The 16,732-nt window shown below is 34.3% G+C and overlaps 1 protein-coding gene across 1 annotated transcript; it reads left to right on the forward strand.

Moving 5' to 3' along the window:
* The first annotated feature begins 4,291 nt into the window (after positions 1 to 4,291).
* Positions 4,292 to 16,315, forward strand: LOC132726669 (uncharacterized). The gene is made up of 6 exons (XM_060712012.1): positions 4,292 to 4,423; positions 9,223 to 9,549; positions 12,799 to 12,888; positions 13,276 to 13,314; positions 13,791 to 13,862; positions 14,335 to 16,315. Exons 1-6 carry the CDS (start codon positions 4,373 to 4,375, stop codon positions 14,485 to 14,487), a joined length of 732 nt encoding a protein of 243 aa, XP_060567995.1. The 5' UTR covers positions 4,292 to 4,372; the 3' UTR covers positions 14,488 to 16,315.
* The last annotated feature ends 417 nt before the right edge of the window (positions 16,316 to 16,732 follow it).

Here is a 16,732-nt window from a genome sequence, read left to right on the forward strand (position 1 = left end):
TTATCCAATGAAAAGCGACGTTACAGACGTGCAGTATTATAAAGTTTGTTTCTTGCACATCAGACAGGATTTTCTTGCATATCAGACTGGCGTTTCCGTGAGTTTTACCCATGCCGGAAATTTCATCTGGCATGGGGGGGGGGGGGGGTTCCAGATGAGTCGCGTGCTGTACAATAACACGGTTAGCATGACGTCATTTTATCGTTACGAATGAAGTTGTAATTCATACGCTGTTGTAAGAAAGTAGTTACGGTTTTAATGATATAAATTGACATTGAAAATAAAGATAAAGAATTTAAAATATAATGGAATATGGTAGAATATGCAAGAAAAAACATCTGACATATGTTGGGCGGGTCACCTCGGGACGTATATTCCGATCCGAACCGCAAAGTATGACAGATATTATTAATCTACCGTATACACCGACGCTAGTATATAAGAATCTTACACCGGCTGCCGGTACAGACCGGAATATTTAGCTCGATGGTAACTGTTTACAGCGGTAACTAGGCTCAGCCGAGTTTCCGCTAAACCGTTACACGAGAGCTAGATATTCCCGTCTGTACCAACAGCCGGTGTTTGATTCTTTTTCTTGCATATTACATGTCAATTATTTTCGGAACAGAAATTATGAAAACTCATATTCTCATTACGCACTTTTTTCTTATAGTAGCGTATGAACATACAACTTCATTCATAACGGAAAAATAACGTCATCCTAAGAACGCGATTCATTCATAAAAGTCGCGCGTCAATGACGTCATTTAAAGCACGCGACTTGTCTTACATGGGGGGTGTAAGACAGAGTTTTCTAGCACCGGTGTAAACGGTAGATAATCCTGTTTGAGATGCAAGAAAAACCTGTCTAACACCCCATGTAAGACAAGTTGGGCTTTAAATGACGTCATTGCCGCGCGACATTTATGAATGCATTTCGTTCTCAGGAAGACGTCATTTTACCATAATGAATGAAGTTGTAATTTCATACGCTACTATAAAAAAGAGCTTGATAAGAATATCAGTTTTCGTGATTTCTGTTCTGAAAATAATTGATATGTAATATACAAGAAAAAGAATCAAACACCGGCTGTCGGTACAGCCGGGAATATCTTGCTCTCGGGTAACTGTTTAGGGGCAACTCAGCAGAGTCTCGTTACCGCAGTAAACCTCGAGCTAGATAATCCGGTCGGTACCGGCAGCCAGTATAAGATTCTTATAATGTTTTAAACACTAAAAGAAAGCGTTTCTCTGATATCAACGTAAGAAAAAGGTTGTTCTAAATTGAAAAATGCGTTATGTCAAGTTAAACTCTCAGAATAGACATTAATGCGTTACAATTGAATCCACCGCCGTCTGCGTTTTAATCGAATTTGTCAATTCTTTTATAAAAAGTCAATAAAAATCCATATTATGGTTGTTTAGTGCAAATATTATTCATATGATGTAATGTTGGTGCATTAAGGGGCCGTTTTCACACAATTGCACTTGTTTTAACCTAAAAAAGAAAAAGTGGCGTCCCCATGTCAAACTGTACATAAGTGTTAGCACAAATGGCAATGAATTGCACTGTGTGCCTGTAATAAGTTTGAAACGTACATATGTGGGTTTCAGACTCACTAGGTGTTTCCGGTAAAACATTAAAACATAAAGTAAAATTTAGTCATAAACTTACCGACACCAGCAAACGACCATATCTTATCCATCGCTTCTGCGACGAAATCTCCATTGCCGCTGCTATGAACCAACCGCTTCTGCGAAAGCTATGTCCAGTGTGATAATAATTACATTAATATACATCATTTTAAATTTTGCACAGTCCTTTAGCTACTGTCGAACATCGTTTACAATAGCCGCAGTCAATCGCCTGTCACTTTTCAACGTCTCTCTCGGCGATTGACGTCAGCAACGTCCTTGAAAATTTCTTCTGCCGCTCCCTTATCTTTCTTTTTTCAATTTCTCAATCACCTTTTCTTAATCATTTGTGTCAATCAGAAACTATGCTGTGGTTTCCTTAACCTTTTCCCTTTTTCCATTATACCTTTCTACGTTTTCAACATTTTCTCGACTTACTATTCACAGAATTTCTTATTGATCGAATTTTGTGACGTTCCGACGGCATAATTTTAATGCGAGTTATTCTTTTACAAGTGATATATGAATTGTGATTGCAACGATAAATGTGTTCGAAATAAAGTCATTTTTCCTGACAACGTCAAATATTGCTCATGACGTTTCGCCGTATTTTGAAATGTAATTGTGCCATATTGTAAAATATATGTTTCATAAAACGCCTACTGTCAGCGCAAATTTATGCACTGCGCCGGGTGTGCGTGGCCATGGTTTTTTTTAATTCGCTGCGATATCAAATTAGATATAGCATCAGTTTACAGGTATAGTTTTCCGATTAATTGTGATATATAACAATAAGTAAAAAAAAATCAATTGACAGTCCCAGTGCGGTTTATTTTTTATCATCCCTCGTATGTCCTGAAGATTTTAAAATCTTTTTCCATTTTTTAGACATACATATATACTTATAGGGAGGATAAACATATGTGACATTCACAGAGACACTGATCATTTCCACTACACTATAGTCTATCAGGATGATAACGCTTTATCAGAAATGCGTGCTTAATTTATAGGCGGGGCTTCATATGCTAAGTGTTCTATCCCATGATTCAAATTATTAAGAGGATATTTTTTCGTTTGAGTGAAATATGGAATATATTTTCACGAAACATGATAAAATGCCACATATTTTCACGAGCCGGAACGGCGAGTGAAAATATGTGGCATTTTATCATGTTGAGTGAAAATATATACCATATTTCACGAAAACGAAAAAATAACCTTTTTATTTAATTTCATTATCAAAGAAAAATGGTTACGAACACCCTTGCTTCCTACGTAACTGCAATTGTACAGCGCGCAGTGATATAATTATTGTCTTGTTTTGCACGCGATATTTGGCGCTACATTGTGACGTCACGTAAACAACGTCTGTACAGTGTTAATGACTGAATTAAAGATATTGGTTTTCGGATTAATTTTCTTAGTTAGACCATTTTCTATCATGCTAGATAGTTTTCAAAACAATATTCAAGAAAAAGTTGTTTTGTATTCATCAGATTTTTCAAACAAAACGGCGAAAGAAGTCCCTTAAAATAAATATGAGTTTTGACTCCGCCCACTTTCATATTTATATTTCATATTTATTTTCAAAAAATATGAAATATATTTGACTGATATAGCACCATATTTCATGGGTAAAATTAAATAATAAGAGGATATTTTTTTGTTTGCGTGAAATATGGAATATATTTTCACGAAACATGATAAAATGCCACATATTTTCACGAGCCGGTACGGCGAGTGAAAATATGTGGCATTTTATCATGTTGAGTGAAAATATATACCATATTTCACGAAAAACGAAAAAAATAACCTTTTTATTTAATTTCATTATCAAAGAAAAATGCTTACAAACCCCCTTGCTTGCTACGCAACTGCAATTGTACAGCGCGCAGTAATATAATTATTGTATTGATATGCACGCGATATTTAGCGCTACATTGTGACGTCATGTAAACAACTCTTTTAAACGTCTGTACAATATTCAATTATACATTCTAACACGACCCGCATTTTTCCCTATTGAACATAGAAGAACCGAAAGTGTGTGTTATTATGCTATAAAATCACTGTTTGACGTTCTATATTTAGACATGTGACGTAATCATTATACACGTGACGTAACCACTAAAATGTGACGCGCTGACAATAAGTACGGAAACAAATCAGGCGCATATAAGCTAATTATAATGCACGGCTGCATTTATTTGTTGATGTCGTGTTAGAATCGAAATAATATATCCAAATCGGTGATTTTATTGCTTGATAACATCACTGTTTGTCGTTCGGATGCGCATCATTATATCACTCGGGCTACGCCCTCGTGATATAATTCCTCACATCCGAACTCCAAACAGTGATGTTATTGAGCAATAAAATCACAGTTTGAGATATATTATTTCTTAAATATATATTTTCAAATATAGAACATACGTATAGAAAATTATCGCACACAAATATTTTTATGATGAACAAATATTCAGCAAGATTGAATAAATATTATGGTATAGAATATAAAATTAGAGTGATTCAATATAAATATTGGATATAGACAAAAAAGAAGAAGATTTATTGAATTTTGCAACGTTTAACATGCCATAGTTTACTTGTCATTGACACTGTGGTAAATTGATATTTTATTGTATGTATTTAAGAAAGCAATGGATATACGCTGGAGTTCTTGCTGTCAAAATATACTATTTCATGGAGATGGTTGTCACTGTACCGGTATACAATGATTTTTAATGCTGCAAATCGACGCTCAATTAGGAGGAATGGCTTTGAGGTTAGTTGAACAATGACATGGTAACTTTCCAGCAGTAATCTATGTGTTAGTATAGTCCTGATGAGCCATATGCCATATGTATGTGTTGTAATGTATTATACTTATGTAAAACATATAAGCCGCGTCACGACAAAACCAACATAGTGCGTTTGCGACCAGCATGGATCCAGACCAGCCTGCGCATCCACGCAGTCTGATCAGGATCCATGCTGTTCGCTTACCAACCCTTTTACAAGTAGAGAATATGATAGCGAACAGCATGGATCCTGATCAGACTGCGTGGATGCGCAGGCTGGTCTGGATCCATGCTGGTCGCAAACGCACTATGTTGGTTTTGTCGTGACGCGGCTCATATAATATTGCAGTGATTAAACAAAATCAGGTTTACTTTGTGCTGAACTTTGTCGCTTCCAATGAAATGTAATGTTACCATTGATAATAGCCACACTTCATTGTTATTTTATAGTTTATATGTGTTTATTATTTCTTAATCATTTAAAGCACATGAATAGTTAAATAAAGGCCCTGTCACACTAGTTAGCGCTTTCACTGCGTTTGCACGGCGTTGTTTAATTTAACAAAGCGCCTCGAGATCGCAAACTCAAACTCAAATATTTTATTAAAGTCTCATCTTTGTGCATCTTTACATATTTACATGTATTACATATGTATTATATATTTAAGAAATAAAACACAATTTTTTATACAACACAAAGCCACTCCTACATAAGGAGTTATAAGAGACTGTAAAACTATTAAAATAATCTCTAAAATATGTACTTTTTAATAATAAAAAATCAATATTTAGACACAATCTTATATTAATTATATGGCCAAAGAGGTCAAATTTGTGCCTATCTGTCTGGTAATTATAATACTATGACAATAATTGTCTGAGCTAACAAATATCCAATGCAACAGAACTCCGACACCCTATGTTAAAAAAGTAGGAAACGGACAAAAGCCCTCCCGGACAAAAGCCCTGCCGTGAAAATAACAGGGCGGACAAAAGCCCTCCCATGAAATGACTGGGTGGACAAAAGCCCTCCCGTGAAATTAACAAGGCGGACAAAGCCCTCCCGTAACAAAAATCAATATGTATGTTGAATACCTGTGTTTTTTATTTCAATTCACTCAACATATTAAAATTGTTACATATATTTCTTTTTGTTTTCAATCATTGGCCTAAGTATGTGTATGAGCTAGAACCACCTTTTTTTCTGATTATACCTTCCTGAAATGTTCAACGAGGTATTTTGTTACACAGATGTCGTTAAAAACAAATTCATTTTTATAAGAAATTGACTCATAACAAGGCACATTATTAATGTTTTTAACTTTTAAGTAAGATAAGGGCAATAACTCAAAAATTATAAAAGGTAGAGTTATCATTCTTGTGCACTGCACACCTCCTGAGTTAGATCTATGCACATATGAAGTTTCATGTTGATATCTCAAAGGCCTTTTGAGTTATGCTCTGGAAAAAAATTAATTTTGAAAAATAAAAAGGGCAATAACTAAGCAATTATGCAGGGTAGAGTCATCATTCTTGTGCAATGCACTCCTCCTCAATGAGATCCATCCAGCTATGAAGTTTCAAGTTGATACCTCAAATACTTTTTGAGATAAGCTCCCGACAAAATAGTATGAAAAAGAACAGAGGGCAATAACTCAAAAATTGTATAGGGAAGAGTTATCATTCTTGTGCACAGCATTCCTCCTCAATAAGACCTATCCACCTATGACATTTCATGTTGATATCTCAAACACTTTTTGAGTTACGCTCCACTCAGGTGAAAATTAAGAATTAGTATGAAAAAAAAACAAAGGGCGATAACGCAAAAATTATGAACGATAGAGTTATTATTCTTGTGCACTGCACACCTCCTGAGTGAGATCTATGCACCTATGAAGTTTCATGTTGATATCTCAAAGGCCTTTTGAGTTATGCTCTGGAAAAAAATTAATTTTGAAAAATAACAAAGGGCAATAACTAAGCAATTATGCAGGGTAGAGTCATCATTCTTGTGCAATGCACTCCTCCTCAATGAGATCCATCCAGCTATGAAGTTTCAAGTTGATACCTCAAATACTTTTTGAGATAAGCTCCCGACAAAATAGTATGAAAAAGAACAGAGGGCAATAACTCAAAAATTGTATAGGGAAGAGTTATCATTCTTGTGCACAGCATTCCTCCTCAATAAGACCTATCCACTTATGACTTTTCATGTTGACATTTCAAACACTTTTGAGTTATGCTCCACTCGGGTGAAAAATTAGGTATGAAAAATAACAAAGGGCAATAACTCAAAAATTATGAACGGTAGAGTTATCATTTTTTTTGTGCATTGCACACCTCCTGAGTGAGATCTATGCACTTATGAAGTTTCATGTTGATATCTCAAAGGCTTTTTGAGTTATGCTCTGGACAAAAATTAATTTTAAAAAATAACAAAGGGCAATAACTCAAAAATAAGCAGGGTAGAGTTATCATTATTGTGTGCTGCACTCCTCCTAAATGAGATCCATCCACCTACGAAGTTTCAAGTTGATACCTCAAATACTTTTTGAGATAAGCTCCGGACAAAAATAGTATGACAAAGAACAAAGGGCAATAACTCAAAAATTGTATAGGGAAGAGTTATCATTCTTGCGCACAGCATTCCTCCTCAATAAGATCTATCCACCTATGACATTTCATGTTGATATCTCAAACACTTTTTGAGTTACGCTCCACTCAGGTGAAAAATTAAGAATTATATGAAAAAAAACAAAGGGCGATAACGCAAAAATTATGAACGGTAGAGTTATTATTCTTGTGCACTGCACACCTCCTGAGTGAGATCTATGCACCTATGAAGTTTCATGTTGATATCTCAAAGGCTTTTTGAGTTATGCTCTGGACAAAATTAATTTTGAAAAATAACAAAGGGCACTTACTCAAAAATTATGCAGGGTAGAGTTATCATTCTTGTGCACTGCACTCCTACTCAATGAGGTCTATCCATCTATGAAGTTTCAAGTTGATAACTCAAATACTTTTTGAGATATGCTCCGGACAAAAATGTCGGACGAAAGGACGGACGGACGGAAGGTCGGACGGACGGACGGACGGACGGAGACTATTACTATATCCCCCGCCGCCTTTTCGGCGGGGGGGGGGGGTAATAAAATTCTTTATTACAATACATTGTAGGAGTCTGTACACCTGAAAATTCCAGGCTACTTTTGAATTGGCAAGATCAATATTATACCCCAAAGGCATTAAATCCATACAGTTTTCATTACTGTTTTCTATATCAATAGCAATATTCCTATTTAAACCTGTTAATAAAAAATATCATTATAAAAGCACTATAAAAGCACCATACTCAAGCTTGTTGTACTTATATACATGTGTTTACAATAATTTGGATTGTTAAAAACATGTAAAAAACATTAAAAATTAAGTAAGTAAAAAAAAATACAATTCAACTAATGTCTAGATTAGTTATATACAGCCTTAAACGTCTAAGTTGCAGGATTTGGTAGCAGGCTTTGGCAGAATATTTAACAATTTCAAAGTTGTTTAGTAAATAACATAACTTTTCCGTGTCAGACAGTGTATCAAATACATTATTACTTTGGCGTGTTTTCACCAGCAACTCTTCTCTGATATCATTATATACTGGGCAGTGTAAAATTACATGAATCTCATCCTCAACATTTGTGGTACAATTGAAACATGTTCATCATTTACATGCAGATTCTCATAACGGCCTGTCTCTAATAGGATAGGCGCAACACCACAACGAAATTTTGTCAAAGAAGGGTAAATAGTACTGGGGGTATATTTCAACAACATGATTTTCTTTAAACAATCTATATGTTCTAAGTTAATTACCACCAGTATTTCTATTGGAATCATTCCTATTTAGTGACTGTTTCCACTTATTTAATTCAACTGATCGTAACTTGTTCTCGACCATTTCAACTATTCTCTTAGCACTAAAAACATTTACATCATTCATATCTATCTCAATACTTCTAAACATCTTACATATTCTAAAATACTGGTTTTTACATCTGGAACTCCGCACTCCGTCTTGCCCAATCAAAGATGTTTTGGTTAATTCTACCACTGTCCATTTTTGACATTCTGCAGAAGTGCCTAACTACAGAAACCCGCAATAAAAATTGTGATATTTTGATGACATGGAGACTTCACGGGGTCTTCACCGCGTCCTCATTGCGATGCTTCGAAGCTTCCACGGCGTTTGATTGGCGATTGTCTGCGTTTGGACTGCGCTTCTACTGCGTTCTTTGCGCTTCCACTGCGCTTTTACGGCGCTCACACGGCGCTCATGCGGCGCCCACACTGCGAATAAATATTAAAGCTCCGTAAAAGCGCCGAGCACACGAAGTATGAGCGCGGTAGAGACGCCGCACAATCTCCGTACAAGCGCCGTTGATAACCACCGAGTTCATTCGGCATTCCTTTTGCGCTCTCATGGCGCTCCTGTTGCGATGTAAGAGATGCTACTGAGTTGCTTCGGTGTTCTTACTGCGATCCCACTGCGCTCTTATCAAAACGCCGAGTGACGGCGTTTGTTTTGAGTATCTTCAAAATGCGCGCCGTCGGTCGGCGTTCTATGCGATGTCAATACGATGCTGCGGCGATGTTTGCGATTTAACTGCGCTCACCTCGGCGTTCTGAATTTTCTTTGGACGCCGGGAGAACGCCGCCCTAGTGTGACATGGTTTAAGTCATTATTACACAATTTTAGAATTTATATAGTTAACAGATGCGTTTAATTCAGATTTCAGACACACTATTGAATGAAATACAACAGATTGTGAGGGAGTCCGACTACATAAAGTATGCCCATATTAACGGCATTTTTTCACGCATGACAACATTTGTATTCTTCATGGCGGGTTTACTCTATTTAGGTGTAAGTTCCGCCATCTTTGAACAATCATTTAAGCCAACAGTAAACAAACAGATAATAACAGTACAACTAGGAAATCTGTATGGCTTATTATCTATGTTTATTCTGTGGCTGTGTGTCATTATCGTTCACGGATGTGGATCTCTTGGAAACTTTAAAAGGTGGAAAGGAATGACAAAGAGTTTGAAACAGCGGGTACTATTATTGTACATATTTATTGTTTTTGTAGATAAATTAAATTTAATCTTTGTATTAGGATATCGATTAAGTTTGTCGTAAATGAAGTGCTCTTTCAAAAGATACGCCTTCAAGGCATGCGACGTTATTTAGTGGTTGATAATTTGTTGCAGCTCGCCATTATGCGATAATGGCCCGAAGATGTCCATAATGCGGCTCTCAGGCCATTATGGACATCTTCGGGCCATTATCGCATAATGGCGAGCGGCCCGAAGGACATTATGGACATCTTCGGGCCATTATCGCATAATGGCGAGCAGCAACCAAGTATTAACGTCTTTAATACCTATGTTTACTATATATATATATATATATATATATATATATATATATATATATATTATTATCTTTGAAATCGGAATTTCGTTCACTTAATATATATAAATTGTCCGCTATATTTTACAAGGCTAGAAACTTTATACATGCGGTCATATCTTTTCTTGTAAGCAAATAATTTGCCAATGAAGGCAAAAAAAGGTGACAAGATAAAATATTTGTCTAGCATTTAAATTCTTGTAAAATATGATAAGTATAGTTCATTAAATAGTAAAAAAATAAAACGAACTGCATTTAAAATTTAAATCTTATTTACACATTTTATTTCATTTACGCATTTATTTGTATACATGAATCTGCCAACAAAATCTCGGGAAAAAGAAATATTGCAAATGTAATGAATGGTGTTTTTTTGTCAATGGATGCGCTGACAAATTACTCAACCTTAGACACTATATCTGTGGATACAAAAAAAACTGATCTCATGTCAGTTAATTGTTCCTTTGAAAGATTAGTTCTTAAAAATGATATTGACAGGCTGATTGAAAGTACAACCACTGAACATGGACTGTGGTTGATTCCTGAAGTGAGACATGGTAAAAATGCTGTCTGGACTCTGAGAAACGCCTACATTCAACCTTGGTGTTGCTTAAACTTCTTCATATATTTCAATACTTTGAAGTGTTTTTTCAACTTCCTGGGAGCAGTTCGGATATTTCATCAGTTCTGAAGTTTGTCATACTTGTCCTAGGTGTGTCTATCTTTTGCGGTGCATGTATTATCTCTGACAGTTCCTGTTGGCGTTCAATGCTTAGGGAATGGTAATGGTTAAGTGACTGCAATTTTTTATGACCAGAAATTTGAGCAACCTCTGTTTAATGGACACCTTTATCTAAAAGATTGGAAATAAATGTCTTTCTTCCAGAATGGTTTGTGTGTTTTCCACTGCAATCGGCACTTTCACTTAGAGCCTTGGCAATTGTACCGAGGGAATCTTTTCTCATAGGACAAGGCAGTGTTAAACCAATTGCCCTTTGTTTGCCAGTATCTATTAACTTGCAGGTAGAACCTACTCTCTGAGTCAACTGTTGGTCTGTTTTCCTTATAAAGCAGGTACATTTTCACGGGACAATGAGGATCATCTGTATAAAACAACAATATTATTTCAGTTTAATTTCATTTATTTACATTTTTCAACACAATTAGTTTCTAAATTAATGATATTATCAAATATATGTCACGTTTGTTATAATTGGTATAAGAAAACTTATTCTCATCTAAAATTAAAACTTTTTTGAAAATATATCTGTAATAAGTTTGCCTTTATAAAACATTTAATTACTAGATATGGCTTGCTTTTTTCTTCCCATAGTTTAAACATTCTTGGCTCATCATTTAGACCTTTCCTGGTCTTTGTTGCCCTCTCTGTAAATTCAATTTATTGCCGCCCATCTGTGCCATTCGTCTTTCGCAACTCAAGGTCACCCCATAACATTGTAACATGTTCCTGTCTTCCTCGCAAGCCTAGATGCATTGTGTCATTCAACCAGATAGTTGAAATAAGAGCTTTTGGGTTACCAATAAATTAAAATAACGCCAAATATTCATTCTACATGATCTTTTCAAATTCATTAGTCAGGTATGTAAATCATAACAGAATATGGTAATAATACAAATCTTTTTATAGGATTTAACTATTCTTAGTAATTTACGGTGTTTAGACCTACTCACTTGTCAAAGTTGTCGCCCTTTACGGTTATACAAATATCTGTCACACATATATGTGTAAATTTTTACCCAGGAATTAACAATGCTTAAAGTTAATATAAACATTGATGAGTTAAAATAAAAATGTGACAGTTTTATGATACTCATGTTCAACTGTATTTCATGTTGAATATTATATTCTGTAGACTAGATGCAAATAAATGAATGAAAAATATGAAAAGCTGAAGAACTTACTTCCGCCTAACAGTTGCTTCTCGTAAAGAGTCTCAATTTCTGCATTCGTGAAAGGATCTGATCTGTATCTTTTGTTTCCCAGTCCTTTATGTTTTAGATCTTTCGCCTTCGCCTTTAGTGTATTTCTCGTCTCATTTTGCACGTGCGCTCATTCACTCGCCCATTATGGAAAAATAAGGCCGAGTAGCAAGGCGGTCGAAATCGCAAAATGAAAAATGACCCTGAAATACCCTAGATTTTGTTACTATAAATAGTAACATAGGTATTAATTCACAAAAATGATACATGTATATGGATCTATATTTGAAGGACTTGAAAAAATTATACTGGTTATAAAAAAACAAATAATAATATAAAAAGATAATAGTAATAAGCTGAACAAGAATATTTACATGGTTTCCAGTTTTTTTCTATAACAAACGTAGACTATACTTTCGAGTAAAAAAAGCAGAATATAGAAAAGAACGTTGCACGAGTTTAGAACTCATGCCATCATGTCAGTAGACCAAATAATGTACAGAAAATTACTTCCCTGTTGATGTTTTTTCAGCTATTCTCGAAAGTTCATTTGCTATGAACATATTGGAATAGAAGTAGATATTTATTCTATTGGTATCATTGTTTTCTTATATTGCACAGCATATCGTTATGGTGGTTACTACTCTCTTACGGCATTCGTCATAATATCACTGCACTGAACCAAACCGTGCAATGCATTAAGATAACGGTGGATATCCAAATCACAGTCTACGGACATGACTAATTAATGATATTCACCTCGGCCAAAGGAATGTCCAAAAAGCCATGTCCTAAGTCTTTGAATTAGACATTCAGCGAAATATTTAGGATAACTAGATTGAAAGAGTGCTGATGGTTTTATTTAAGCTAATCGAAACAATCCTATTTGATGAAAACGTACGGCATTATCTAATTTATGAACATACTAATTATGAGACATTGCTCTTTCAGACTAAATTACACCTGATGCGAAAATTATGGACAAAAATAAACCGGAAGAATGTTGACACTGACAAATTTGTTGTAATATTCAAAGCAGGGGTATATGTTATAACTTTTATATTAAATATATTTTATTATATTTAAACATTAATGTATTCATTATTGTCCTGTTATAATTAAAATGTCAAATAATGTCGCCTGTCATTTAATAGCATGAATGTTACTACGAGCTGCAATAATCTATCGAGATGAAATTAGTTACTTATAACACCTACCATAAACATGTTCATTCTTTACGTGTGCAAATGGACCTTGAGTGGTTATGTTTATATATCTACCACAAACTTTGTAAGTCATTTATGGATTTGATTGATACTTGGACAAAAAGAACCCTTATGACAAAACAATATCTGGAGCAAATATGATACATTATTATTATATTTTGTCAAATTGATTTTAAGATATTTAATAATGTTTCTATTTTAGAAGCTGCACATAATGAGGTTTGACAAAAAACCATGCCGTGTAAGTCTTAAATTTTCTTTCCTTCATTGTTTGTGATAAATTTACTTAGATTACTATTTGGTAGAAATCAACATATTCAAATCGAACTCAAGTCTAGAAAAAAATTCTAACAACAAATCTTGCTGTCACCGAAAAGAACGTACATTTTTATAGCGGCATTTACTTACATATTTCTGAAATAAATAATGTGTAAGATATATTTGAGCCGCGTCACGACAAAACAAACACAGTGCGTTTGCGAACAGCATGGATCCAGACCAGCCTGCGCATCTGCGCAGTCTGATCAGTATCCATGCTGTTCGCTATCAGTTTCTCTACTTGTAAAGGGTTGGTAAGCGAACAGCATGGATCCTGATCAGACTGCGCGGATGCGCAGGCTGGTATGGTTCCATGCTGGTCGCAAACGCACTATGTTGGTTTTGTCGTGACGCGGCTCATTTGATAAGATATTCATGCATTTTTTTGTCTTTTTGTAGAATTATTTTGTACGTAGATGTACTGAAAAGGAAGCTTTGAAGAGACACATGTTGCCGACAGAATCACTGCAGGTATTCCAATAATACATCCTCATTTTAATTGATTAATTAAGTTTAGTGTTTAGTTTGCTATCTATGGGTGATTACAATGCATGACTTTTATTACTTATTGTCTACAGTGTTACTTCCCATCTACCATTCGCCAATTAAGAACGTCTTTTCATTATGTAAGATGAATAAGATTTGTTTTTAATTAAACTTTTTTTCAAAATGACACTCCTATATTGGTATGTAAATCAATTAGTGTTTAGCTATTTTACCTTTCTTACTGTTGATTTAGTCTGTACCCAGATAGCATAGATATGAAATACTCTTGTTTTTTTCGTCCTACCTTTTGACATGTTTATTTATCCAAATAATTATAACCATTTATCACAAGATTTTCCATGAAGTACCTTCAAGTATAAATAATCTATTTTATAAAACATTGTTAACACATCCATTTTATTATCAATATACCGGCGTATTTAAATGTTATTTACAGGAATATACAGACCGACTATTTGATGACTTCATGAGAGACAATATTGATTTGATGTTGGTAGAGAGTGAAGCACAAGGGCGACATACAATGAAGAACGGAGCTAAATGCTTGTGTCAACTAGTACATGACCAACTTCTACCGGACGAAATTTAAAGTTTATATCATTCCAATGGAGAATGAGTATGATGGAAATTTAAAGTTTATATCATTCAAATGGAGAATGAGTATGATGAAATTTTCAGTTAAATAATACAACTCTTTGCCGAACTCGATACTTGAAACGTCACTTAATTAACATCCGAATATATCTCTCAAAAAGTTTTTTATCATTTCTTTATTATTTGTATAATGTTGAAGAACGGAGAACACTCAATATAAAGTGTACATTATTTTACTTATTTTATTACTATTATTTTGTCATTTATTTTTTAGCGTTTTTCTTTATTAATTTGTATGAATGTAATTTATTATTTATATAATTCTTATTCAATGTCCAATTGAAACAATATACTAGCTGGTGTACTACAAGGTTCAATCTTGGTACATCTTTTATTTCTCATTTATATAAGTTGAATTGTCAATAAAGTAAAACCAAATATCAGGCCTATATTTTGCCGGTTTAAGTAGCTTTTATTTTCTTGGTGACTTAGGTGATTAGCTGCTCCTGCCTCGACTGTTCTAAATAACGATCTGCAAAACTTACAAAACTTATTATAATTTCACGTAAACAAATCAAACCTAAAAACTAAATATTTATGTTTGGGGTCCTCCTGGGCTCCTTACCGCTGGTCCTTGTTGCTGAGTCGTGTTGGGATTGCGTTCATTGAACGCTACATTTCCTTGTTGATCTTATTTATCATATTCTAAAACTGAGTGACATCTCAATTAAACATTTAGGCGAAATTTTCACAGCGAAGGAAAATTGCACGCTCACATCTCTTCAGTTGTTTCCCAACCTTTGAAACGTATTGTAATTTTTAAAGCATTTCATTTTGAATAGAATCTATCTGGTACTTTTTTACATACATGTACATCCCACACTTTTTAGAATATAGTGACGTTGTCTGGGATACAGTATGATAACTAAAAACCAAAGATCGAATCTGTTCAGATAGATGCAGCATGTATCATCATATTAACACACGTGATAAATTAATAACTTTAGTGTTGTTCTAGATTTAATATCATCATAAAGATTATGCCAGTCACAGATGACAGAAAAAATAAATGAATCTTGGTATAATTCATGAGGTTACAATTGGTATGTTGTTGATGTTACCTATTATGTTCTATACTGTTCTCGGATTAGGTTAGAACGGTAATGTGGTTTTATTTGTGAAACAATTATGCAATGTTCATTGTTCGTAATACATAATCATGACTGATATTTGGAACTTGTTGAAACTAATGTAATTTAAGATTGCAGTCGTTAAAGTGGAAAATTACAGAACACCTCATTATCATCAGACACTTTATATTTTGTGATAGAAAACTGGCCAAGATTTGGGGATGTTACATTCATGTTCTCTATTTTGTTGTATATAAAGTAACAAACTATGCGCAATTTCCATTGTTACATATTGAAATCATTGTCGTATAGAAATATAGTTTAAATATTGGACCTGTATTTTTGAGTACGGTAATATTACAAATATCACTAAGTAAAGGGGTAGTGGGTGGGGAAATATTCAACTTGATAATGTTATAAGGTGAACTATGAAACATCCATTATAATGAAACACTTCAGCAAAATACAAATCATTGTCCTATATGTTGATATGTTATATGTAGTATCTAACACAGGAATCATATTACATCGGTTTCTATTTTATTTAAATCGTATCATTACTATTATGTTCAAAGTATTACTATTATGTTCAAAGTATTACATCCGAAAACCTTTAAAATAGAATATCCACAATTACATTGCCGCAATATAGAGATTTGGAAATAAAAGTTGTGTACTTTGATTTATGACTTGTTTTTTTAAATCCTACTCAACATTTCTATTTAATCTTTAATTCGTGTTTAAAGTAAACGGTTTCTCATCTCAACCAGTAAATGTTTCAACCTCCACTAGTACTGATCAGGAGAAGCCTATACACCATACCTCTCGCAGCAGTTACGTCCCCTGAGCAGTACGTACTACGAATAACACGGCAGATTGAAAGATAACGATACTTTTTTTAAGTGGTAGATGGGTTTAAACTAGTGTGCTATATTTTAAACATTAATAACAGTAGAAGGCAATCACTTAAATACTCGCAGGCGACTCCCGATGAAAATAAATAATTAAACATTATTCTGCATAATGCCTAAGTCACACATTCAGGATTTTTACTGTCGTCCTTGACAGGATCATTTCCCGATTAAAAAATGTGTCAAAAGTCTGATCAAG

The sequence above is a fragment of the Ruditapes philippinarum genome, unplaced genomic scaffold, assembly GCF_026571515.1.
Source record: "Ruditapes philippinarum isolate M1 unplaced genomic scaffold, ASM2657151v2 ctg11101_1_1_1_1, whole genome shotgun sequence".
Classification (NCBI taxonomy): domain Eukaryota; kingdom Metazoa; phylum Mollusca; class Bivalvia; order Venerida; family Veneridae; genus Ruditapes; species Ruditapes philippinarum.